The 24,934-nt window shown below is 41.8% G+C and overlaps 3 protein-coding genes across 3 annotated transcripts; 2 read left to right on the forward strand and 1 right to left on the reverse strand.

The window, feature by feature from the left end:
- The first annotated feature begins 1,185 nt into the window (after window positions 1–1,185).
- tmem91 (transmembrane protein 91) lies at window positions 1,186–15,605 on the forward strand. The gene is made up of 4 exons (XM_079354475.1): window positions 1,186–1,802; window positions 8,046–9,595; window positions 11,346–11,492; window positions 13,174–15,605. The coding sequence occupies exons 2-4, from the start codon at window positions 9,161–9,163 to the stop codon at window positions 13,327–13,329; spliced, it is 738 nt and encodes a 245-aa protein (XP_079210601.1). The 5' UTR covers window positions 1,186–1,802; window positions 8,046–9,160; the 3' UTR covers window positions 13,330–15,605.
- Window positions 15,582–17,598, reverse strand: exosc5 (exosome component 5). Its single transcript, XM_079354476.1, has 6 exons — window positions 17,445–17,598; window positions 16,922–17,035; window positions 16,482–16,603; window positions 16,251–16,391; window positions 15,861–15,950; window positions 15,582–15,758 (listed from the first exon to the last, which is right to left on the reverse strand). Exons 1-6 carry the CDS (start codon window positions 17,539–17,541, stop codon window positions 15,663–15,665), a joined length of 660 nt encoding a protein of 219 aa, XP_079210602.1. The 5' UTR covers window positions 17,542–17,598; the 3' UTR covers window positions 15,582–15,662.
- A 2,411-nt stretch (window positions 17,599–20,009) lies between these two features.
- bckdha (branched chain keto acid dehydrogenase E1 subunit alpha) lies at window positions 20,010–24,657 on the forward strand. Its single transcript, XM_079353669.1, has 8 exons — window positions 20,010–20,335; window positions 21,823–21,999; window positions 22,110–22,196; window positions 22,279–22,387; window positions 22,679–22,840; window positions 22,934–23,140; window positions 23,234–23,375; window positions 23,706–24,657. Exons 1-8 carry the CDS (start codon window positions 20,222–20,224, stop codon window positions 24,046–24,048), a joined length of 1,341 nt encoding a protein of 446 aa, XP_079209795.1. The 5' UTR covers window positions 20,010–20,221; the 3' UTR covers window positions 24,049–24,657.
- The last annotated feature ends 277 nt before the right edge of the window (window positions 24,658–24,934 follow it).

The raw sequence follows: 24,934 nt of genomic DNA on the forward strand, positions 1-24,934 counted from the left end.
TAGTGTCCCCATCTCCTTCCCCCACCTAATCAATTCACCTATCTGTTCCCTTGTCCTTTACTCTGCATGCTCCAGCTAATAAGTAAACAAAGAAGAAGCTGGAGAAAGATGTGGAGATGGAGGCATTGGCAGATTGAGAGAGAAATGGAAGACTAAAGGGAGAGGACGATAGAAAAGGGAGGAGGATGCAAAAAAAAGAGAAAAAAATAGAGTGATAGGAGAGGATGTGCTGAGAATAAGGAGAGTGTATTGATCCCTGCTTCATGATGGACTGAGAGGATGCTTGTCACTCTGACAGCCAAAGACAAATGGAGCATCAGATGAACAGATTTGTGGCTGTGCTGAATAACTGAAAAGCACAGAAAGCAAGAAAAACAACAACAAAAAAGCTTTTCTAGGAGGGGGGGGGGGGGGGGGGGGGTGATTCTAGCTTAGAGCTGTGCACCTCATTAAATACTCAGGGTAAGCCTTGTGGATTGCATTGATTGCTGGTGCCCAGCAATGTTTGGGCCTCCTCTAAAAGAGGCGAAATGAGCATGAGCCTGGAGCAGGGATGATTGTTTTTGCATCTTGAGTCTATTTCTGACTAGAGATCTTAATGTGGGCCGGCCCAGGCAGCTAAAGTGGGTCATAGGGTGAAGCAGGCATGAAAGGGCTGACACTAAGTGGAGTCATCCTTGCTGGGGGGCATATCACTGCCTTCGCTCTGGTACATACACACACAAAGCCACTGCATAACACCAACCCCCCTTCTTCACCTCCCTTGGTTGTTTTTCGCAATGCATTTCTGTTTTGATGGCTGCCTTCGTCCATTTTTGCCTCGTGCAACAGCATCAACGAGATTTAAATCTCTCACCTGCACCTTTCAGCACACTGCGGATATTACATTTGCAGCTTGTCCAGAATCCTAATATCCATTGGCATCCAAATACATACACACATTTGTGTTGTTACAGCTAACCTTAACCCCCCTGTTACATCTCTAGCCTTAAACCCAATCCTACTTCCAACCCAAAATCAAGCCCTGACTTTACTAATCCTCTTAAAGGAGGAAGAAAAAGGCAAAATGTCTTTACTGAGCATAATGTGCGTTCTTCCCTCTGTCCTTATGAGGACCTCAGAGTCATTAGAAGGAGCTCGGGCACACAAATAACAGGCTCTAGGACCCAGTGCTTCTGCCGTATTAAGGTAGCAGAGCTGAGAAAAGGCAAACAGGAGAGAGAGAAGGAAAGGGGTATTGGAAGAGAGAAGAGGGCTGCGTTTGGAAAGTCATAGAAAAGCTGAGAGTGGCAGAAGAAAGTTGACACCACATGTAGAATGAACTGCAGCCGCAACAAGGATTAACAACAAGAGCTTCTCCTTCAGAAGAGAGGAGGAGAGAGAGAGAGAGCCGAAGAGGATGCGAGAGGAGCTGCTGTGCAGGGGGGAAGGGGAGTCTTTGACAGAGCATGCACAATCCTGATGCCACCCTGCACAGGTGTATGGGTGCTTTTGTGTGCGTCCACAGCCGAATCAGCACAACTCGATGGAGGGAGAAATAGTATGACTGACTGTCGCTAATATTCCCCCCTGTCGTAAAAAAATACATGTAGGATACACAATCTGTTCACATTTTTTTTTTTGGACAAAAACGGATACTCACGAACACACACTTCTGCTCATGCCCACGCTAATCTAAAGGCATCAGTGGATCCGTGTGTGTGTGACTGAATTCTTTGGATGCAATATCTGGGACGATTCTGGATCTCCACGTTTCTTCATCCCGAGGAAAGCACAGGACGGCTCCAGGTTCAAACGGAGAGGTGAGAAGAGACACAATGAACAGAAACGAATAAATTGCCTGATTTTCTGGGGGGTTTTCCCGATTGTTTTGTCTCTTATCAATTTAACAACGATTCAGAATATGTCTCCTTTCCGTTGATTTCTCCTTCCCTCCTCATCTCATCATCCCCCTTAGGAGACTCAAATATAGCCTACATGATTAATTTAACGCCAATAATATGAACGTATAAGATCCTTAATTTTAATCTTCTGGTTTACCATAAAACTGGTATTAACTAGAATAAAATCATTTAAAGCAGGAAAGACTTTCATCTGTGCTCCTTCGTAATCTAATCAATTAAAAAATGCTCACTGAATTTTATTTTTTTATTTCTGTTGAGAATAGCCTTCATATTGTTAACAATGAGGTTTTTTTGGTTTGTTTTTGAAAACAACAACAACATTTGTGGTAAATAAGGATACGTTTTGGATGAATATAAATACTGAATCATGATGGTAAAGTGGATTATCTCAAATGTAAATACTCTGAAGGAAAAACATTTGAAAGGCCTACAAAGGTGTCACATGCAGGGTAGAATACCAACAATGACAGCACGTTGCCAGCTATGTATAGAGTAACTATAATCCTAATCCTTCAGGCTAATAATTATTATTAACAAGCTGAGATTCTGAAAACATCTTGACAGAAAGCTATGAAATCCAAATATGTTTCCAGTAGTCCCCAAAAGAATAGTATCAGTAATTTGAAATGTTTAAAATGTTCATAAACACAAGATGGTGTTGCAGTTTTCAGAAATCTCATGATCTATCTCAAGTGTGTTTTGCATTTCAGAATATTGTTTCTGACACTTTAAATAGATGTTTTTATTTTTAAGCATGTTTTTTTTAAACTTGGATTTATTTATTCTGTTTAGGTGCCAGAAACTATTTCTGACACCTTACAGTAGTTTTTTCACAATTTTGTTCATGTAGATTTTTGAAGATATTGAATTGAGTCTGTGCTGCGTCAGAGTAGAACATCAACAGCAACAAAAGCCCTTTTACACAAACACACACAGTTCTGCTCTAATGTTCATGTTTGTATTGCTCTGCTGTAAGACAAGCCTGGCGTGCTGTAATACAAAACCACGCTATACTTGTGCAGCATTCCCGCATCCTGACAGGACCGCATCCCTATAATCTCATCTTTTATGTTTTATGAAAACTTAGGTATGGCAGCTTTCTGCAGAATCAGTGTCATTCGAGTGTGAATTTTCAAATGTGAGTCAGGATGAGGTCTGATAAGAGACATTGTGAGTGCTTTAAAAGACATGCAGGAGGTTTTGCTTGAACACTTTCCTGATTAACAGCAGGTGTTTTCCCTACTCTTACCTCCCTTTGCTGTGTGGTGTTGTAGTGTGTGTGTGTGTGTGTGTGTGTGTGTGTGTGTGTGTGTGTGTGTGCATGTGTGCTTGTGTGAGCTTAAGTAAATTAGATGCCAACACATATGCCTTCCCTCGGTGGTAATGATCATGAGACCATGTAATACATAATTGCTCATGTAAAGATCTATGGGGGGGTAATTACCTCACTGAGCTCATTGCTACATACGTACCATGACACACACTTGTTTTGGTTATTTGCGAGGACAGTGTATTGATTCATGTTTGCACGACTCTTATTGACCTGAAACATAACTGCCCCCTTTAAAGATGAATCCCGAACCCCAAAGAACTGTTTTAATCTTTAGTAACTAAGAGTTTCAATTATGTGTGTAAACAGATTTTTTGTCAGCAAATAGAGATTAACCAGCACGTCTCTCTCTCTCTCTCTCTCTCTCTCTCTCACACACACTCACACACACACACACACACACACACACACACACACACACACACACACACACACACACACTGACAACAAACACACCTGGTAATAAACACATGAGGGCTGAGGCATCGACCGGGCTGACATTAACACAGCGTAGATCAGTGGTTCTCAGCTGGTGGGTCGGGTCAGCTGAGAACCACTGGCCCACATGACACCTACAGCCTTGATATTGCACCTTTTAACCCTTTGTTAAGCATTATGGCAGTTTAAAAATCACCGCCAGTTGTTAAACATACAGTAGCATAGACTTTACTTAAATTTACACCAATTACGGTGATTTACAACAGAACTATCACAGGCTGCTGTTAGCCAACATGTGACATTTTGTCTGTAGAGTTAATGGTAAACATTTTGGCCCAATCTAAAATAAAGTTACATATAATTTGCAGACAATTTGCAGTAATAAAACTGGATTATTAAAAATGTTTTTGATATTGATGGATAATGGACCCACCTACTAAAATTATTTTGTTAGTTTTGGCCATCATTGAAACAATGGAGGATTATAGCAGCGTGTTGAAAGTAATAACACAAATGAGCTAGCTCAAGTAATTATTACTTGGACATGACATTGTCTTTGTTTGTTTTTCTGTAATTCGTTAGGATGACGTGCAAAAACTTGATGTTTGTGTAAAATCTTTTTACACGACTGGCTGTGTTTTAAGTTTAGTCGTCAATGAAACTGCTGTGTGTAAAAATCAAATCCTAATTTTCCAAAAACGATGGCCATACATGCGGATCAAATCTCTTCTGTTATACAATCTTGGTTGTATGTTACTGGGAATTGACACGTGTATACAACGAGCAGTCACATCATCTCACATGTTGAGAATGCTTTTAACACAGACACATACTCATACCTCCATATATACTGTACATGTAAACCCAGGAGAATAGCAAACTGTGGTGCAGCTGTAAAAGACACTGAAGCACATGTGACACATGCACACACATACATGAGCTCATGCATGACTACACAAACAACAGGGAAGTTATAGTCAGTTGCACGCGTATGTCCCATGTGTGTCCACAGATGCACGTAGCAGAACACTGAGTACATCACACTGCAGAGACGCTGGAGCCCTTTGCAACATATTGCAGATACTCATTTCATGGGCCTCGTTGAACACAAGCACTATCTGTGTGTGTGTATGTGTGTAAGTCAGCTTGTGTATGATAGGTGCAGTTATGGATGTAAGCATGTTTGTTTTGTATTTTTCTGTCTGAAAGGGGAAGATGATGCAATGCTGCAAAGGGCTGCACGTGTGTTTATGATTGCATGTGTAGGCATGTGTTGGAAAAGAAATGATTGTGTGTGTGTGTGTGTGTGTGTGTGTGTGTGTGTGTGTGTGTGTGTGTCTGCAGGGACAGCAGGGCACACAGTCCACTACATAATGCGCTAACACTGTCAAACGCACATTTTGCACCGGGGGGTTCAAGTTAACCCAGCGCCTGGCGTGACTGCACTCATTTGTTATTATAGGGTAATTCTGAGGAAATTATCCATCCTTTGCTGTTTAATGTGACAGTAACACGTCCTCACTGGAAGGCATGGTTGCGCTAGAATTATCCCATCTAGTTATTTTCAACCTTAGCAGAGGAACAGAACTGAAATGGCAAATTAGCGTCTGCTTCATTTATCCTGCAGTGAGCACTCCACTCAATGGTGAATTTGTTTCCATAGGAACATGATGTTACTTTGGGCTTCACGGGCTCTACATCTCCGCCTGTTCGTTGCTTATCTGTCCTGTTCAGTTTTTCTCTGCTCTTGTAAGACACTCCACACAGATCAAGGAACAGAGACGGAGAGCAAGAAAAAGGTTTTTGGAAATAAAATCATTGAACCCCCATTTGGCTTTTCAGATTTTTGTTTGACGTAACTCGCAGTCGCAGCCTGCTCTGGTCTTATCAGCCTGACATCGCTGTTCTTCAAGATTTCGCTTTTATTAGAGACTAGAAGCGTTTACAGCTCCAATTTCCTGCAGCCACTATGCCATTTATTTTCTTCTTGACTTTCACTGATCTGCATCTCTTCAATCTGTAGCAGCTGAAATACAGCAATTACTTGTATCTGTGTATTTGTTTATATGCTGAGAGGCAGAGTCAGTATGTGTGGAAAAAAAACACAGGAGTTACTGATATTCTCCAGTGTAAGAGTCAGCAGCAGCAAACTGCTTTGCAGCGGGGATTTGGTTACACATTTCCATATCTAAAGAAGACGAATTCTTTTCATGCAGCAAGTAAAATTAAACCCAAGTTGTCAGTGTCGTACAGTGACTCTGCAGAAAGTATTGATCAAAAACTAAAGAAGAAGGGTAAGAAATAATGGAAGGAGCTGAGTGAATGTGTGTGTGTGTGTGTGTGTGTGTGTGTGTGTGTGTATGACAAAGCATCAGACTTAAAAGGAGAGAGAGATAGGGGAAGGAGAGAAGAGCAGCTCTTCTAAAAGTGTTGGCGGTGATTTGCAGCGGCGTCCTTGCAACCTTCCCTCTACCTGACTGGATGTTTTATGAGCGTTGAAGAATCAGAAAAAGAGGCAGGCTTATAATACAGCTGACAGAAGTCTTTTTATGGTGGATAGGCAGAGGTGCAGGAGGGAGGAGGGAGGAGGGGGGGTGTAATAAAGCTGAGTGCATCTCTCCTGAAATGAAGCTGCAGCGATCTGCAGGGAGCAGAATAGAATAGAGAATGTTAAAGAAGTGCTACAAATGTAAGTGTGTGAGTGACCATAAGTGCATGTGTGCTGTATGCACCGTATGTCCAGCTGTGTGTGTGTGTGTGTGTGTGTGTGTGCGTTATGAGGGGGAGGCAGGTCGCTCAGAGCTGTTGCTGACGTCAGTGTGTTGAACGATCACTCAGCTTGTTCAGTATGAGAATCACTAGCCCTACATAAAGGGGTGGGTGAAGAGGAGGTGAGTGGAGGGGGGGTTTGCTCAGAGAGGCAGTATCAGCGCACAGAGAAGAATGCAACCCTCAGCACCATGTGAGCCCAAAGACACCCAATTATTCTGTTCCCTTTTTTTTTTTTTTTTTTTTTGCCTGTGCTGTGCAGTGAAGCATAGAACAATGAGCCAAACGAGTGCCTTCATGCCTGTGAAGCACTCTGCCATGCAGAATGAATACTTACTGATGAGATATTATGTAGTTAGTTGAAATGACACTTTCATATTCATCCCACCCAGAATGAAAATACCCTTCACACACTATACAGAGGCTTTTTTTTTCTCCGCCATCTCTTCTCACTTGTCAGCTCACAGCAGCCTGTCTCCACCTCTCAGTAGCGTGCTAATTTTAGATATTCTCGGTTTGGGATATATAAAGTCAGTTGTATAAGAATTTAACTACATCTTCTGACACTTCTGGGTTATGTTTTAAGTCACTTATCACGTCTAATGTTATAGGCTAATCAGGTGCATATGTCCAACCCTCCATCCACTTTCTAAGCTGCTTATCTTTGGGTGTTGGAGCTTATCCCAGCATGCAGTGGGTGAGAAGCTGGCTACACAACTTTTATTCTGTCGCTATACCTTTACATCAATGTGTATATAATTTTTAAAATATTGTCACGTCAAATTATGTGCGTCCACGAGGTCAAAAATGACCCACATATGTGATGTCTATAAAAACACTGAAATGCAGTGAACTTCCCTGTAAATTTGTTTTTGAGTAAATACTTTGTTTAAAGCTCCTCTTATTTTATTCTATTTTTATTCTAATTTTATTCCTTCTTATCTTATTTGAGTAAATGAATGTTATAAGGAAAAGAGCAATTCACTAACACCAGTCGCAATCTGTAAAGATAAATTCCCTTTTTTTCCTTGTTTGATAAATCTAACAACCCCAAAGGCACCAAGATTCGACTTGCAGCAAGTACATGTATTTTCCCCTGTGTGCTTGTGAGCATAATCTCCATAGGCAACATTTCAAATCCAACTATTCTGCTACTGTGAAGTTATTTATAGTGAGCTATCGACGCCCACGGTGAGATTTCCAATGAGATTCTTGGCTCTGGGAATTTCAAGCTAAAGTGGGCCGCAGAAAAAGAAAACAGTAGTCAATAAATAACAGGACTTTCTTTCTTTGTACTGCTCAAGGAGCACCAGACAGCTTCCTGTCCATTAAACTGATGTTTGTCCCCATGTTAAAGACGATTCTCAGTGATGCCGTGACAAAAGGTCAGAAGTGTTAAAGACTTTATAAAACATTAATGGTCACTGGTTAGGTTTAGGCATATAGCCTTGGTAGCATTATGTGAACCTCTCTGGTCCAATGTGCAGCCTTGGTAACACACAATCCTTGGTAAAAATAAAAATAATAATAATACTGTGTTCAGAGAGTAAGAGTAAAGCTTGAGTCTAAATATTTTGGGTGACCTTGTTATTTTCTTTTTACAGACCTCCTTGTCCTCATCTGAGAAACTGGATGGAGAGCTGCCTGACTTCTCGTCTGTCCTGAATGAAAGCTGGATGGAGTACATTAAAAATACATGTCCCCGAGGAGCACTGCTGTGGCATTCAGCAAACCTAAAACCATAGATCAACGCCCGAAGGACTTTGATTTCTTCATTATCGCTTCCTGCTGAAACAACAGAGGAAGGGGCGTGCCGGCAGGCCTGCTGACCTGCCGATGTGCACCATAGGATTCTATTTCTGGAGCCTCATTGCTTTTACAGATTAACTGCCCTCAATTATGGCCCCAATCCTTTCATTGCGCCACTAGTTTGACTGCCGCTGGAGGTTGTACATATTCAAGCTTCAAAACACGCCAATGTGCATCAGGCCAGTCGTTTGAAGGCCACTTCCTAAAGACTGTTTTCAGAAGCAGAGCACTTTTTTTCCCCGACGCCTACAGAGGAACAAACACATCACTATATGTCATGACAGCTTCAGAGTAATTTTTTGTTTTTCTCTGTATGACAGTTTCTTCGCACATTTCATCCATAACAGTTGAAGGGAAAGTTTTTCATTTATTTAATTTTTTTGCAAAAGCGAAAATCACACTAAAATCCTATTGCCAAGTGTTTTCATTAGCCTGTCTTGAGCTAATCAAGGTCTTCCATCATCAGAATTGAAATTTCCATATTGTAGGAGAAAGAAAATAGCTAACATTAGCATATTCATGAACACTGACGGGCTCAATCAAACGGAATTGAAGACATGGGGCAAATCCTGAGCCATCTATCGCTGGAACAAACAGTTTATGACATGTGAGGAAAAGAGGATCTGGAATCACCGCATGCAACTTCAGCGCATCCAACAGCACACAGGAAAAGACTTACACGGGCACATTAAGGATATGCACTCGTAAACCTGGCATGTGTTATTGACCTCTGAACCAAAGGCTAAGATAAAAAAAATTAAGAACAGGATTAAAGATGGATTATCACTGAAACACTAAAATCAGCAAAGCAGCTGAGACTCTTCTCGGAGGTGCTCTGCGGACCAATTTGTAGATTACTTTGTGTTGTTGATGTGGTGGTCTCCCGTGTGTTGGGTGTTAAAAGATAGGGATGGAGAATCTAGATGAGCTAGAGCACCCTCTTCTGGGAGAAGGCCACAATGACAGCCGGGCGTCTGGTCCAGGGCTTGGTCCTGGGGCCGGACAGGCCCCTGGCGGGATGTATAAGGGCTTCTTGGTGAAATGTGAGGAGGACATGGCCTACCCTCCTTTAGCTTGGAGGGGCTACTGTGGACATCCTCCTGAGCTTCAGCAGCAGCAGCTACTGGACCCCTGCTCCTTACCTCGAACATTGGAGTCCTATTATCCATCAGCTCCAATCTGGGGCCACACAGACTCCCTGCTCAGCAAAGACTACCTGGAGACCACCTTTGTCGACATCCGGCCAGGCTCCACTCTGGAGAGGAAGCTGCTGGCTGAGACGCAGGACTTGAACAGTCTGTCTTACAGCATGGATGATGAGGATGACCTGCTCCCTGACTCTGACGTAAGAACGACAAAATGCAGAGAATCTTCTTTTACATTTTACAAATAAAATCAACACTTCCATGACACAACATGATATTAAAACCGATCATACACCCCCCCCCCCCCCCCCCCCCCCCAAGAAAAAGAAAAAGAAGATGTCAGGCAGTTTTTGCATGTTGTCAAGGAAAAAACTCGTTACACATATTGAAAAAGGTTTCTACATTAGGATCTTTTTCTCCATCGTAACAGAAAGACTGCAAGTCCTCACCCTGGAGAAGCAGAGTTAGGTGATGATTGGGATTAATTCTTAATGAAGAACTGAACAAATGGTCAATCAACAACAGAGCTGAATAATCATTATCTGTCGGTTGACTTATTGGTTACCTTAAAGTTTCACCTCTTCCTCGTTGTTGCTTCACATAAAAAGCCAGAATCAAAGAATCTGAGAAACTTGAAATAGACATTTCAACAATATATTTCGGGGTAGACAGCAATTGAATGGTTACTGTCAAAAAGGCAGATTACATACTCTGCATACTGCGGTGCAGGTAATGACACTACAGCAGTGATGGAGGAGGCCAACTCTATTTCATAGATGACTGAGCAGAGCCCAGCCTGGAGGGAAATGTAAATGAGCCCATGTGATGTCTAAAGAGTCAACATTAGTATGTATATGCTTTAAGTGGCACAACTAAGTAGCCGTGGGTTGTTTAAATTATTTGAGCAGTCGTTTAGAGGGTCAAATCAAAAGGTTCAATCACCTGCTGTGGACTAAAAGGTGAAAGTTTGACTTTGATCAAGTGGACACACACATAGCAGCAGCACGCCTCCGTTAAAATCCAGAGCTGTTTTCAAGCTCGCCCTGAAAGTTTCCTCCACGAGGACAAAAGAACAGCGCACAAAGTGCCGTTTTTCACGAGCTCATTCTGCATGCTGACGGCCGTGCAGTGATGCAAAGTCGCAGGCCTGTGGGAATAAAACCTTGAAGTGACCTCAACGAGCCACAACACAACACCGCGTCTCCTTCTCCTTTGTTTCACTTCAAACGTTCAGTCTCAGGGCTGAATCTGCCCTCCTTCCCCCCCACAACCCCTTTATGCTGAATTTTCACTGTGAGGCTGATCATAGTATGGATTAATGCAAAGGAGATGACTTCAGGAGTGTTTAAGCTTCAGGGACTTTTTATAGCAGCAGGATGTCTATCTGACATTTGGCTGAATTAAGGGGTTTCCTTCTTCTTTATAGCGATCAGCGTTGGTTCACAATGCTGAAGGAAGGTCACTCCGAAGCGTACCTGAAAGATCTTCTTGGATGATTACAAGGACAGAAAATCTTTTTTTGATGATCTTTGTAAACTGCGTAATTATTTCACGCACAGAATAAAGCAAGCTCCGTCGTACGACAGGGTCGGCATGAGGGAGGAAGTCGGATTGAATACGCAGCTGTTACAAAAAGACACGTGAGTCATGAAGTGCCTGCGGTCAGCAGAGCTAGTGCACATCCAGACTAACCCCATTCAGTCACATTATCTTAGCACACCAGCCCAAGTCTTACAAACAAAACGTTGACTCTGCGTGAGAGGACATCGTCTGTGTAGGTTTGAAGCATCATTGTAAAAGGATAACCTTAAACTGACGCATCAGCTGACTGAATGACTAAGCTTCGATTCTTCAGTGTTGAGGGGTTTTTTTTAGTTTAGTTTTTTCTCCACTGTGACGCCACACCCTTTAACCTGAACTGAACCGAAGTGCACTCTGTTTGAATCCCAGGACTCATCCATTGATGACTTCAGTGATACAGACAGCGAGAGCAACTTCCCTCTGATGATCCCTCAGGACTACCTGGGTCTGGCCTTTTTCTCCATGCTCTGCTGCTTCTGGCCCCTGGGCATCGCTGCCTTCTACCTATCACAGAAGGTACACACACACACACACACACACACACACACACACACACACACACACACACACTGTCCTGGGCTGACAGAAAACAACCTGGCACTCTATTTCACAGCCAAGGGTGATTTCTTAACCTCTGCAGTGTGTGTAGACGACCAACAGGTGAAGTGTCTAAGAGTTAAGACAGGGAGGGATTACAACTGGATTTGGAGGATTATGCCAACAGAGCTTTGAAACAACACTCAGCTGAACAGGAGAAACTTACAAAGATGGGCAGCGTGATTTCGCTAATGATTGTAAGAATCACAATTGTCTGTTTCGGCCTCTTGTGTCTTATTTTAGACTGAAAGCTTCTTAAAGATATTTAAGCACTGACCGCTGTCCATGTTTCTATAAGTAATCTGTAATCCTTCACGACTCCTAAAAACAACCTGATCACGACTGGCATACCAGACATTATGAACATCTAAATACTTTTGTCTCTTTCTCGCGGGTTGGCAGGCAGTAATCTTTCATCAGCACAGAGCAACGAGAAGACAGAAACAAGCTATTTTTGTTTGATTTACGGACAACTAATTCCCACTTAAACATATTCTTGATGGAAACAAAAGAATACGTGTCAAATTATAAGGACAATTTTCTTTTTTAGTGACCCCAGTTTATCTGTTATGTGCTATTGCTGTCATATCACAATCCTATATGCAATCTCAGAGTATATCATTGATTTTGTATGTGAGGAATCTAACAAGCCCTCCTTTAAAAAAACAATATACAGGGGTGCCAGTGGCTTAGTGGTTCGATTGTGCATCCCATGTACAGAGGCTGTAGTCCACCAAGCGGGCAGCCTGGGTTAGGAAAAGACCTGAGTCTCCTCTCCTGCATGTCAGGCCCTCTTCGATGTCCTGTGTCTACAATAAAGGCAAAAAAAGGCCCCAAATCCATCTTTAAAAGAACACAGTTATTTTAAAACACTATACAGGAACTGTGCTACTTCTCTGAATTAGCATGAGCATGCAAGCTGAAAGAAACTTCGTCCTTGATTCCAAATATAAAAAGTATATTCTGCTTGACCACAACTAAAAATACTAAATGTGCACATGTAGTGAACTATTTTCCTATTAACGTCGACGTGTTCGTATAACTGCTGAGTAAATCAGCCTCAATCCCAGAGACTATCTCATCAGTCAGTATTACCACTGGCATTGTGAACACTCCACAAACATCTCTATCTCTAGTCACCAGAGGCCCTTAGTTTATGCAGGCATCCTTCCAGCAGTGCAGGAGACGAATCCCATTAATACGTTTCTAAAGCTAACTGGCAGCTAGCTGCAAAGGCCTTTTGATCAAATCAATGGCCTTCATTAAGGTTTAATTAGAGCCATAACTAGAAGCCCCAAGGTGATAGATTTCCAATATTGTTGAGTGCTTCCTAAAACAGGGGTCAGAGTCAAAGACAAGGACTAGAGAGAGAGAGAGAGAGAGTGAGGAAAGGAAGAGGGGAAAGTGATGAATGAGGCACGAGTGCTGGGTGTGATTCAGAGATGGAACATAATACGGGCTTAGTGTGTTATTGGAATGAGTGGAAGAGGAAAGTGGAGGCCACGGAGGACATTGACAAATGATGATGAATGCCCTTCTCTCCTCTTTTTCCCCCCTCCTATAATCCTTATCTCACTGTCCTCTCTCCTCCGATTCTCAGACCAACAAGGCATCGGCTCAGGGGGATTTTCAGGGGGCCAACGCAGCATCTCGCCAGGCTCTGTGGCTCTCAGTGCTCTCCATCGTGTTTGGAATCATAACGTACATCTGTGCCATCGCTGCACTCATCTCCTACCTGTCCGGAAAACCACCATAAGAGCGACTCATCTGAAAGGAATCCCCCCCCCACGAAACAGATCATTCTCACATATCATGAACATCGACACCCACCTACATACATACCACCTGGTTATGGAAGTTATTCACAGTCTTTGTCTATCTGCAGTCATGTTTTATCTACACCAAGCTGGAAAAGAACAGTGACAACACAACAGGGGAGCTGCTGCAGAGATTATAATCACATCTAATTTGATTAGGAATAATTCAGCTCAGCGGACGCCCCCACCACGCACATTTAGAAAGATTATTAAAAGATAAGTTATGCAACATCGCTCCATATAAGATAGTCTGTGTGTTAGTGTGGTTCGTTTAGTCACCCGATGACTCAAGTAACCTGCCATCCTTTAGATCTGTGTTGTAGTTGTCATCACGTGTTACTGATGTGAAGAAAAAAAAAAAAGTACATCAACCAATGCAGATGTTATCACAACACTGTATATATCACTGTCACACGACCGACGGGGAGTATGGAGAGGCAGTTGAGGAAGAGAGGAGGGCCTGAGGGGAGCGACAATGGAGTCTGCAGATTTATGAGAAGGTCTCGGCAAGGACGCGACAGCGGCTAAATCCTGATGGACCTCGCTGTAGGGGAGCCTGAGCTAGCACTGTCACTCAAGCTGCTGATGGTTTGAGAGGTTTATTTCTTAAATATCAGGGGGCCACAGAAGAACGCAGAATATCTTGCGACTCCTTCGGCCAGAATGAGAGAACCTCGTGGAAATGGTGCACATGTACATCGATCATCACATCCGGATTTTATTCAGCATCTGTTATTGTTTACCTGCACAAAGGACTGACTGAGCTTTGTTTATGACACGTTTAATATTTATCTTTGTTTAAAAAAAACAACTGAAAAAAGTATGTTTAAAATACATATAGTGCCATTCTATAAGAAAATACTTACAGAGGTGGAGGTTGAACTGCAAGGTTGAAATGGAAAAACAGTGAATCTAGTTAAATAGAAATAAAGGAGCCGCTATATATACGTAGCTGGGAAATGATGACATAGACAGAGGGAATGAAAAGTGCCAAAAATACAGAAGAAACTCTAAAGATGATCCTTTTATGAGCTGTTCTATTAATAGAAGCCACCAGGATGCTACTTCACACTCCCCAAATATAGTCTGCTATTTTCACCTCATAAAAAAAAAAAACAGGACTGAAACTCTGCAGGAACGCACTACTTCGCTGACAAACTTGAAAATGAAGCTGTATACATAAACTTAATGTAAACACAATATCACTTTTTTTTTCTCTCCAAAGGACTAATGGGTTAAAATATGATGCAAAAAAAAAAGTCTAGCGAGATGTAAAGCTCAGCTGTGTGATGCATGAGTCAGTAAAATCTCCTCTTCAGCCACAACACTTACATACGTGCATGGCAAGTGTGTAGTTTGTCATGCACAGACCTGCTTAGCGTTTGGCTTCAGTCACTTCCTTAACTTTGCATCAACAGCTTCGTTAAAAGGAGGGAAAAAAAAAAAAAAAAAAACTCTGGCCGTGTTGGTTTGAGCTTAAATGTGCCATTAAACTGTGAACAGGAGATCTCCAAGTATACATATTTTAAAAAGGACTGTAAGGTGAGGTTGAGATTTTCTATTTAGATGTAAAGTTTTTATAGTCCACAGCTTGACTTCAATTAACTCAGATCGAATCCTTTGTTCTCTGCAAGCTCAGTGTTCAAAAGGAAGCTGATCCAGATTCTGATCACTCCAAGTGGTGTTAGTAGACGCACCTGTCAGTGTCTAACCCTCTTCAGCTACCACTGTTGATGTTCTGTGATGCAGCTGCACCGACGCACTGCATCGGGTTCGGACAATCCTGAGCCATCCCGTCTCCGCCAGATGTTTGTGTCAATATTAAAAAAAGACCCTTTGTTGTTACAGCATTTACCACCGCTACTGATGAATAAGGGAGTAATTTAGGTTGACGGATCATGCGGTCTTGAGACAGGCTTCAGGCAGACTTGACTGGACGAGGTGAAATGGACAAATCTCACGAAGGGATAAAGGTCAAAGGCTCTGGTAAATTAGATTTATTAATACAAGAGGTACTCCGTTTTTACCTGGTTGACATCCTTGTATTAAATGTAAATATTAAACTGAAAGAAAATCCCAATAAATGCACTTGTTTGACATTCAAGGCACCTCTTTTTTTTATTTTACACCCTAACAGACTGCTCAATTTGATCTTACAAATGTTCAAATAAAAACAAAAGTATCCCAAAAGTGTGTTCTGAATGATTTATTTATTTATTACAAAATCAGCATTTGTTAAAAAAAGAAAAAGAAAAAGAGATCAGCTTCTTCATCAGAGGTTTTTGGAGTATCGACGACTGACAGAGTCTCTGTAAAACTGAAAGATCTTCTGTGAAGCTTTCTGGCTGACTGCGATACACTGCTGCAGCTGTGAGAGAAGAAAGGATCATCCTCAAAACACGAACACGCCTGTGACATCAACACAAACCTGAGTCTGAGAAACGATCTGCTATTTCTTATTCTCACTGACCTCGTTAACTGAAAATGATCCTTTGGTCTCCGACATCAACACTCGGAAGTCTTTGCTGTCGATTGCAAAGGTCATTAAAGCTCGACTTTCCTGATGAGGAAGGAAACAGAGATGATCAAACCAGCAACAGAGAGGACATGCAAATCATCATCACACATTAAGTCCTCTTCAGTAGTGTGATGTTGACTCTGTTTCGACATTGCTTTTTGACTCTTAAAACGTTTATTTCACAAGATAAAATAGAAAGCTTTTTGGAGGCGTAATGGCTGATCACATTAAACTGTTCACAAAATGAGGAGTAGAAACAGAGAAAGCTTATAGCTGATGTATTTTTATGTCAGATTGTTGTGGGGGTTTTTTCACACCTCCACACACGAGGCTCACATTTACCTTTTCCTGTGCTGCTGTGGGGTCTGTGATGATTTGACCGTTTGCGTCGATGGCACAGGTAACTCCACAAAACAAGCAACTCATAGGCAAACCTGCATCCATCAGAGCCATACAGGCTGCATTCAAAGAGCACGACAGCAGCTGGGCAACAGGTAAGGAAGCACACCGTTACACAGTCTACATGTTTAACTTCACAGCACAGTGCAGCAGAGTTTCACTTTTAAAGGATACTGATCCGTCGTCATGCAACACCTGAAGGATGAGAGTGAGGGAGGAGCGAGGGTGAAGGGACAAGAGCAGAGATGCCTCACAGGTCTCTCGCACACACTGCTCCTGCGATCGCTCCCTGACACCTACAATGACAGAAATGAAGGGACGGATCCTTGACTCAGACTGGAAACAAACTGGCTCTCTAAGTCCCCCTTGTGGTGTGTTGGGGTATGGCAGCTTTTGCACAGCAGAAGTGGATAAGGCAGAATATTTAAATGATTTGTCCTCCTTGAAATCCCTAACTCTACCTTTAGTTTCCTGGATCCCTTCACTTCATCGGGACACAATAAAATAATGATCGTCCATGCAGGACAATATAAACTTCACACATTACATATAATGCATGAAACCGTTTAGGCTGATTAACAACACAAGGTCTTCCTCTTTGGATGATCACTCACTTGGCAGTCCGACTTTGGGCTGAATCAGCACCTCCAGCGTTGCCCGGTCATAGATTTCCTTGCTGACTTTGACCTCCGCTGGTCCGTACACTCCAGCCAACACACTTGTGTCTCCTTACGCACAAACAGAAGAGCGCATCATTCATATAGACAGTGTATTGTTGACCCGGGTGAGGAAATCAAGTTCTGCTCAGAGTACATGTGAAAAACAGAAACATCTCTCTTAAGTGGAGATTCTGGACACATTTAAGATTAAGAACAAGTAAAGACTGAAAGCAAAGATTTGGTTTGGTTTGGAGTAAAATAGATCAATTTATTCAAACCCACTGTGACTTTCATTTCCTTACAGTGCAAATGCATCGAGATAGAAGGAACCATTATTTGTCCATCAATAAGAGTAAAAAAAACTGGCTCCCCATACTCAATGCATGGAGATTGAGTAGAAAGTATACACAGTGTGAAATCGTACTGGTAGCGCCCAGAACACCCAGCAGCCAGGTATTAGTCACGTGGTTTTTGTTACCTTGAATGAAGGACGCTGAACCGTCAGGCCGAGACAACAAACTCTGTTCACATCCAAACTCCCTCATAGTCACATTTGAGGAGCTGCACACCTCCATCACGCTGCTGCTTTCACGTCGGGAGAAATGGAGTTATGTCGCCGTTTAATCACGTCACGTGTTTTTGCCCGTAGACTGCAGTGGCTGCTGTACCTCACTGTGACCACAAGAGGGCAGTAAAGTAGTTTCGTTTAATATGGGAACCAATACGACGTATTGTTATAGTAATAAAACAATAAGGACGCAAATAATATGAAGTGCATGTTGTTGAAGCTCAGTTACATTTCCACATGACATTTCCTCTCGGGATGTACTTGCCTTGAAACATGGAGGTCAGATTTTAAACTCTATATGACCCTGATATACAGACAGCTTATGTATGCAGCTGCTTCTTTGTAATAATATCACATTTTCACTTTCATGAATTTGCTTTTCAAAATTCAATGTTCATGTTTGACAGCTGAAGTGCGAAGGAGCAAGACATTATCCCTGTCCCTATACTGTCCCAGGATGATCCTGACTGGGAAACACTCGGAAAGACATTTAGACAAATGTGCTGAGGCTCAAAGTTTGACATGTGTCAAGGCTGCAGTTCAAACCTTCTGAAAGGCCTGCAGTACGAGGAGTTTTGAGTTTTGTGAACACTTTGAAATACATGACTGGGACATCAGGAGAAAGCGTCATTGTTAAAGGAACCAGAGTGAAACTAAGAGAGGTGTGTTGGGTTCCTGGAACAGAAGTGTTTGGAGTTTGAAATGGGAAACATCTAGATCCTAATTAAAAAGGATTATTTGTAGACGGCAAATCAGGGACCAAAGGTTTCAGCTCAGACTCTACTCCACATGTGGCTTTACTCAGCTGTTGTCTTCTCAGGTTTTATCGCAAACAGCTTGAAAGATTTGAGTCTGTGCTTTATTTTCAGGATGCTGATGCCTGTGAGTTCCTACAGAAGTCGAGTGCTATGGATCCAAGGTTCAAGAACAACACTGACTCAGATGAGATTTGGTACAGAGTTGAAAGTTAGGGCTACAACTGTGAGAGAGGTCATTTTATTTTCCAATGTTACACTTCTTCCTCAAGATTATCATTTTATAAGTTTTATTCCAGAGTGAGCTCTCTTTACTCCTTAGGCACCACACTTCCTCTTTGACTGCTGACGATTTCAGACACTCTCAGTTGTATAGTCAATAATTTCTGCCCTTATAAACTTAAATGTAAAGCCAATCAGTTGACATACCCGTTTCTGGATTCCATTTCAAAGTCTCACAATTACATTTATTTTTAAGGCATCAAATTCTGAGGAACATGAGGACACTGAGGACGAGTATTCAAATCAGGTAATAAAATCCACACAACACAAACTTGTTTTTGTTGACGACCAAGTTATGTCAACTACTTTTTTTGTGCCTAATTTCCATCTTTCAGACTCTGCTTCCTAAAAGAAGTTAACTGCCCTGGAGGAGCTTTTTGAGGAGGAAGACAGAGCCCTAAAGAGCAGTGCAGCAGTGGAAAAAAAAGCAAGAAACAGCTGTACAGGAAAATGCCTGCTATACCCACATCCCAAACGGACCACGCTGGCTCTCCTGTCCAAACTCTCTAACTCATACCTCTGTGTGCAAGCATCGTCTACACATTGGGAGGGAGTGTTTTCTGCAGCAGGAGACACAATAAGTCAGGAGAGGGCACACAGTCTACCAGAAAATGTCAATATGCAGATTTATGCAGAAAACTGTTAAAACTAAGACAACCATTACATGCAACATTGAAATCATGATATTTGCTGGTCACGTAACATTCTAACAATCTAACAAGCACAAGTAAACACTTTTCTTTAATACAGTATATGTGATATTTTTGTTATTGTAAAGTTCAAATGTATTAGTTTTACATCACAATAAAATTCTGGCACAAGTTTGTGTCACTTGAATAAACTTAGAATTCTTCCAACTTCTTCAAACAGTCCCCAGAGGGGGGCTATTTGAAAAAGTTACAAAAGAGGGGATAATATGTCCTCTTTAAAACTGAAAGTTCAGATTGTAAACAAAAAGTAAAACAAACACACTCTGCAAACAAATTACTCCCTGAGGCGTGTACACAGTCTTCTTGAAGGAGAAGAAATTGGCATATAAACACAGTGCGATTAGACAGACAGACAGACAGACAGACAGACAGACAGACAGACAGACAGACAGACAGACAGACAGACAGACAGACAGACAGACAGACAAACGTAATAAACCCAAAACAAGATTTAGGAGGCCCCCTATATGACCAAGAATAAACAAATTACAAATTAAACCTGTGCATATTGAAAACCAAAAAATATATATTCTGGCATTATTACAATACCATTCTTGTATGGGGCACTTGTTGGAACTTGTACAATCATGACACGTGTGTTGTGTTTTATTTAGAGATAGTAATAATAACCAATGTGTCTAATATCATGTTTGTTTCACTCGCTTGATTAAAGCCTGCTTTTTGATAACTGGACAAGCGGGCTTTTAATTTGAAGGCTCACCGGATGTCCATGTGGCTCTCTGATCTGCCAACAGTGATTGTTAGCATTAGAGGAGGGGGAATAGGAGTTCATATGCTTTCTTCTGATTGATGTAAAGCAGTCTAACTCGTATTTCTAACTTTTCCTAAATATTGAAAGCACAGATTCATCTTCCAGTCAAACCAGCACGTGGACCTGTGTGTTTTCTGATCACACTGTTTAATCGGATTGTGGACTCTGATGGCGGCTGTGAGGAGGATGAACAAACTGTATGGAGTGTGTTTCCATGCTGCTCGTCGGACTGCAGGACTGAAGGCGTCCAGACTGCTCCAGCACAGAGCCTTCAGAGTCGGGGTGAGCTCACTTTTACACATGTTGTCCTGAGAAAGATTAAAAAAAACTAAACATGTATAAATAACCTGAAAGGTCGCACAGCTTCAGGTGATGGCCTTGAAAAACTGAAAGGGTTAAATCAGAACTTAATCATAAGAAATGCACATGTATAGTTTAAATGATTCAACAAGAAGTTGTTCAGCTTTAGTTAGGAGCAGGGAGTGTTTTAGTTTTGTTTAGATCAGTATTTAAGGCTTTGAAGGATTCACAAGAACGAGTTATCGCGAGAGTATGTGGCTAAGCTAACAACCTTACACACTCACACTAACGAGGCTTTACTCTGTTATTTTAGCCTCCAAAACAATATCAGCAAGTCTAATAGGAGACACCAAGGGTTTGTGAATATTTTTGGCTATAAAACACAACCAGAAACGTTTCTGTGGCCTCTGTGCGTCATGTATTTGTTGTTGTGACTGTGAAGCTTTTGACGGCTAACTAGCCGGCGGAAATGTCGGCCTGCTGCTCTCTGATTGGACGAGCGAAGGGGCGTGAGGTAGATACTTCCGTGTTTGTACTATTAACTGTAAATAATAATATTATTATTTATAAATAGTCTGTTTGAACAACAACAACAAAAATAACCAGTCTTTAAAGATGTTTCACATTTGTTAAAAATCGAAACCTCTCAAATAAGAAAGTGGTGAAATATTTATTATTTTAATATTTTATACTATAACAATAATAATATAATAATATAATAATAATTATATAATAATTATATAATATAATAATAATAATTATATAATAATAATTACTTTATTAGCACAACCTCCTTTTTCTGATTGTTTTCGCTGTTACTTAATTTTGGCATTGGTTGTGCAGTAATTTAAAAATGTATATTAAAACAATACACACAAGACTCAAATGTTACTAACACATCACACACCTTTATGTAACACAAACTAAAACACACAACAACAAAACCAGTCATCATGATCGTCATTCTTCTAAACATGGCCTGAGTGAATTGAATTAGTTGAAGAAAATAACATTTAGACAGATAATACAATTTGACCCATTTCAGCGCTCCAAAAGACACAACAATCAACTCGGTGTCACACGTGGAAATAGATTTATCCTGTGCGCTGTCTTTCGGGTGCATTTCTTTAAATCATATTACCTTTGTGAAAATCCCACTGTGGATTGTTTACTGAGAACAGGAAAACACAAAACAACAACATAGCTTTAGAGAATAAAATGGCATTACATTATTATGACAAAGACATAATTCTTTATGTCCTTTAAAATATGAAACATGTTAAAGGGCAAAATGATTGTGATTATTAAATATTGTCACTGTGAGAGCAAGTTCAAGAAACAAGAGCAAATACAGTCAAATCCCCTTTCATGGTGGAGATCCATTATTAGCACAGCGCTGCTTCTGTGATTGTCTTTGCCAGTTGTTGTGAACACAAAGATGAGGTAGTATTAATAAATAATTCTTTCAGGCCGTGCAGCAGCAGCAGCCGTTTGACTCGTCACTGGAAAAGCCACAGTTCCCCGGGGCCTCTGCTGAGTTTGTGGATCATCTTGAGTTCATCCAGCCCAATGTCATCTCTGGGATCCCAGTGTACCGAGTGATGGACAGGCAGGGAAACATAATTGATCCCTCTCAAGACCCTCAGGTACACTCAACCTGCCTTCTAACTCAAGGAATTAAAAGTGACATTTAATGACCTCAACTCTTTTCCTGGCTAAATGTTTTGTTTTTTTTCTTCTGTGTGGTTATTTTTAGCTGTCCAAAGAAACAGTTTTGAATTTTTATCAGAAGATGACTCTGCTGAACACAATGGACCGCATTCTCTACGAGTCTCAGAGACAGGTACTTCCCCTCTTGTGTTTGATGTTTGAACAGTAGCAGCATTAAAACATGATTCGGGGATGTTAATAAGTGTCTATGACAGGGTCGGATTTCCTTCTACATGACCAACTATGGTGAGGAGGGGACGCACATTGGTAGCGCTGCTGCTCTCGACCCAAATGACCTTGTCTTTGGTCAATACAGAGAAGCTGGTAAGTATTTGCTTAACTGTGGTTTGTAGTTTTACCCACAGTGGATCATAGTCAGTAGTGAATAAGTGTGCTCGTTCTTCTGGTGGTGCAAAATAAATCTATAATGAGCAGAAAAGTTTCGGAAAATGTAATACTGCCAACGCCGTCTTTATTGTATTTCTCTTCTTATTCTGTCCTCCCTGGAAATGCTGCCATATGTCTCGCTCACATTGCTTCCCTTTGGGTCTAAATTTGAACAGACGGCCAGGGTTTGGGCCTGTGAGTAACCCTGTTTTCATTTCTCTGCTGCAGGCGTTTTGATGTACCGTGGTTTTCCTCTGGACAAGTTTATGGCTCAGTGCTACGCCAACGCAGACGATCTTGGCAAAGGCCGTCAGATGCCTGTTCATTATGGCTCCAAAGATTTGAACTTTGTCACCATCTCTTCTCCTCTGGCCACTCAGATTCCCCAGGGTGAGCGATGACGTTTTTGTGCACCTCTTCAGTGTGCAAGTGCAAACATGCACCTGAAAATAAACACGTTTCTGCCTCGTGTGTTTGTTTCAGCGGCGGGATCTGCATATGCGTTCAAGAGAGAAAACATGAACCGAGCTGTCATCTGTTATTTCGGAGAGGGAGCAGCCAGCGAAGGTGACGCGCACGCCGGCTTCAACTTTTCAGCCACCCTCGAGTGCCCTATGATATTCTTCTGTCGTAACAACGGCTACGCCATCTCCACCCCCACCAACGAGCAGTACAGGGGAGATGGTATCGGTAAGAAGCGTTTGCGTGTTAATCTGCAGCATCTGATTTCAAATCCTCAGCTGCTCTTGTGAAAACACGTCTCAATCTTCTCGAAATGAACAGCTGCTCGTGGTCCGGGTTATGGCATGCTGTCCATCCGTGTCGATGGTAACGATGTGTTTGCTGTTTACAATGCGACAAAGGAGGCACGTCGCAGGGCTGTGGCCGAGAACCAGCCGTTCCTTATCGAAGCGATGACCTACAGGTTAGTTGAAGATTTGTGATCTTTCTGCATTTTCACAGCGAGCCTTATAGCTCTTTGTCCTGACTGATTTATCATCATGAAGTTTGGGTGAATTATTGGTTTGGATGTAAATGTTTAACTTCACTTAAAGCAGAGAGTGTCAGCTGAGCTCAACTTTAGCCTTCTGGCTTTGACCATCACATCCTGCTGCAGGGTTTTTCACAAACACCTCGGACATGTGTCTTTTGAAAAGTTGATTTTAGGTTAAAATGTTTAAAAAAGAATTGATTCACAGGCAACATTGTGGTGTGGAACGCCGACTGAGGCACAATTATTCTGTTATCTCTTCAGAATTGGACACCACAGTACCAGTGACGACAGCTCGGCTTACCGTTCAGTGGACGAGGTGAACTACTGGGACAAGCAGGACCATCCCATCTCCAGGCTGAGACACTACATGACAGCCCGCGACTGGTGGAGCGAGGACGACGAGAGGAGCTGGCGGAAGCAGTCCCGCAAGAGGGTGATGGAGGCTTTCGAGAGGGCCGAGAAAAGGCAGAAGCCCAACCCCGAGCTGCTGTTCACCGATGTGTACCAGGAAATGACGCCCAATCTGAGCAAGCAGAGGGAGTCCATGTGGAGGCATGTGCAACAGTACAAAGAGCACTACCCACTTGACCTTTATGATAAATAACTGCAAGAACAAGTGGTAACGTGGTGAACAAACATGGGAGTGGGAGAGGATTAAGACTGGGATAAACCTGCTGCACACTTTTAACTAGTCGTAAAAATCATAGGTTTGACATGACGTGTTATCTTTTCTTACACAGCAGAGGGAGAGGAGACAGATTGTGCTTTCAAATATATCTACTACATGCCTCTGGGTTTGGTGCCTTAACTTATTAGATACATTGTCAGTTCTAAAGCTCCTCTTCAAGTGCTCAATGTCACCTGCCTTTCAAAGGTATTTGAATGTCACACATTACCTTTGGCTGTTGTAGTTCAATAGTTCATTTATAGAAACAAATTGAGCAATAAACCAGTGGACTTTAACCTCTGTTGTGTATGTTCCCTTTCCTGTGACACTCCTTCAGTGGTTGTGGTCTTCTTCAGACATCCTTGTGCATCATTGGGGTGTCTCACATGTGGTGAATAGCCTTCCTCTGTTCATGGTTTTAGTGTACACACTCAACTTAGATGAGTTTGTATGCTGTAGCACTGTTACACATATACGCCTGTACACCTCTCTAGCTCGTGTTTTACGTTTGGTGTTTTGTGGAAAATAAAGTGTCAATCAAAAATATTTTTTGTTGATTTTTCTTTTTTTGTTTAATTCACTAGGAACACATTTAAATAGGATTAATGACAAAGGAAAACATTGTCCAATTTCAATTAAAATACCCTCAGCCCTGATGCTCAAATTGCCTGCAATCATAACACCCAGTCCTGCTAAAACATAAGACGTTAGGTTTCCTCAAATGTCCCGTGCATATTTCTTCTGCATAGCTTCACCTCCAAAGATTGAGATAACACACACCTGAAATACCACTCCTGCTACATCACCTAGAGACAGTACAGAG

The sequence above is a fragment of the Symphodus melops genome, assembly GCF_947650265.1.
Source record: "Symphodus melops genome assembly, chromosome: 10".
Classification (NCBI taxonomy): Eukaryota; Metazoa; Chordata; class Actinopteri; order Labriformes; family Labridae; genus Symphodus; species Symphodus melops.

Excerpts from the sequence above, each read along its gene's own strand:
- tmem91 (XM_079354475.1), top strand. The coding sequence starts at position 9,161 with ATGGAGAATCTAGATGAGCTAGAGCACCCTCTTCTGGGAGAAGGCCAC. Across the intron at positions 9,596-11,345 it reads ACCTGCTCCCTGACTCTGAC|GACTCATCCATTGATGACTT; the intron begins GTAAGAACGACA and ends TTTGAATCCCAG. Across the intron at positions 11,493-13,173 it reads CCTTCTACCTATCACAGAAG|ACCAACAAGGCATCGGCTCA; the intron begins GTACACACACAC and ends TCCGATTCTCAG.
- exosc5 (XM_079354476.1), bottom strand. The coding sequence starts at position 17,541 with ATGGAGGTGTGCAGCTCCTCAAATGTGACTATGAGGGAGTTTGGATGT. Across the intron at positions 15,951-16,250 it reads CCACAGCAGCACAGGAAAAG|GAAAGTCGAGCTTTAATGAC; the intron begins GTAAATGTGAGC and ends CTTCCTCATCAG. Across the intron at positions 15,759-15,860 it reads GATCATTTTCAGTTAACGAG|CTGCAGCAGTGTATCGCAGT; the intron begins GTCAGTGAGAAT and ends CTTCTCTCACAG.
- bckdha (XM_079353669.1), top strand. The coding sequence starts at position 20,222 with ATGGCGGCTGTGAGGAGGATGAACAAACTGTATGGAGTGTGTTTCCAT. Across the intron at positions 22,197-22,278 it reads TCTACGAGTCTCAGAGACAG|GGTCGGATTTCCTTCTACAT; the intron begins GTACTTCCCCTC and ends TGTCTATGACAG. Across the intron at positions 23,376-23,705 it reads ATCGAAGCGATGACCTACAG|AATTGGACACCACAGTACCA; the intron begins GTTAGTTGAAGA and ends TTATCTCTTCAG.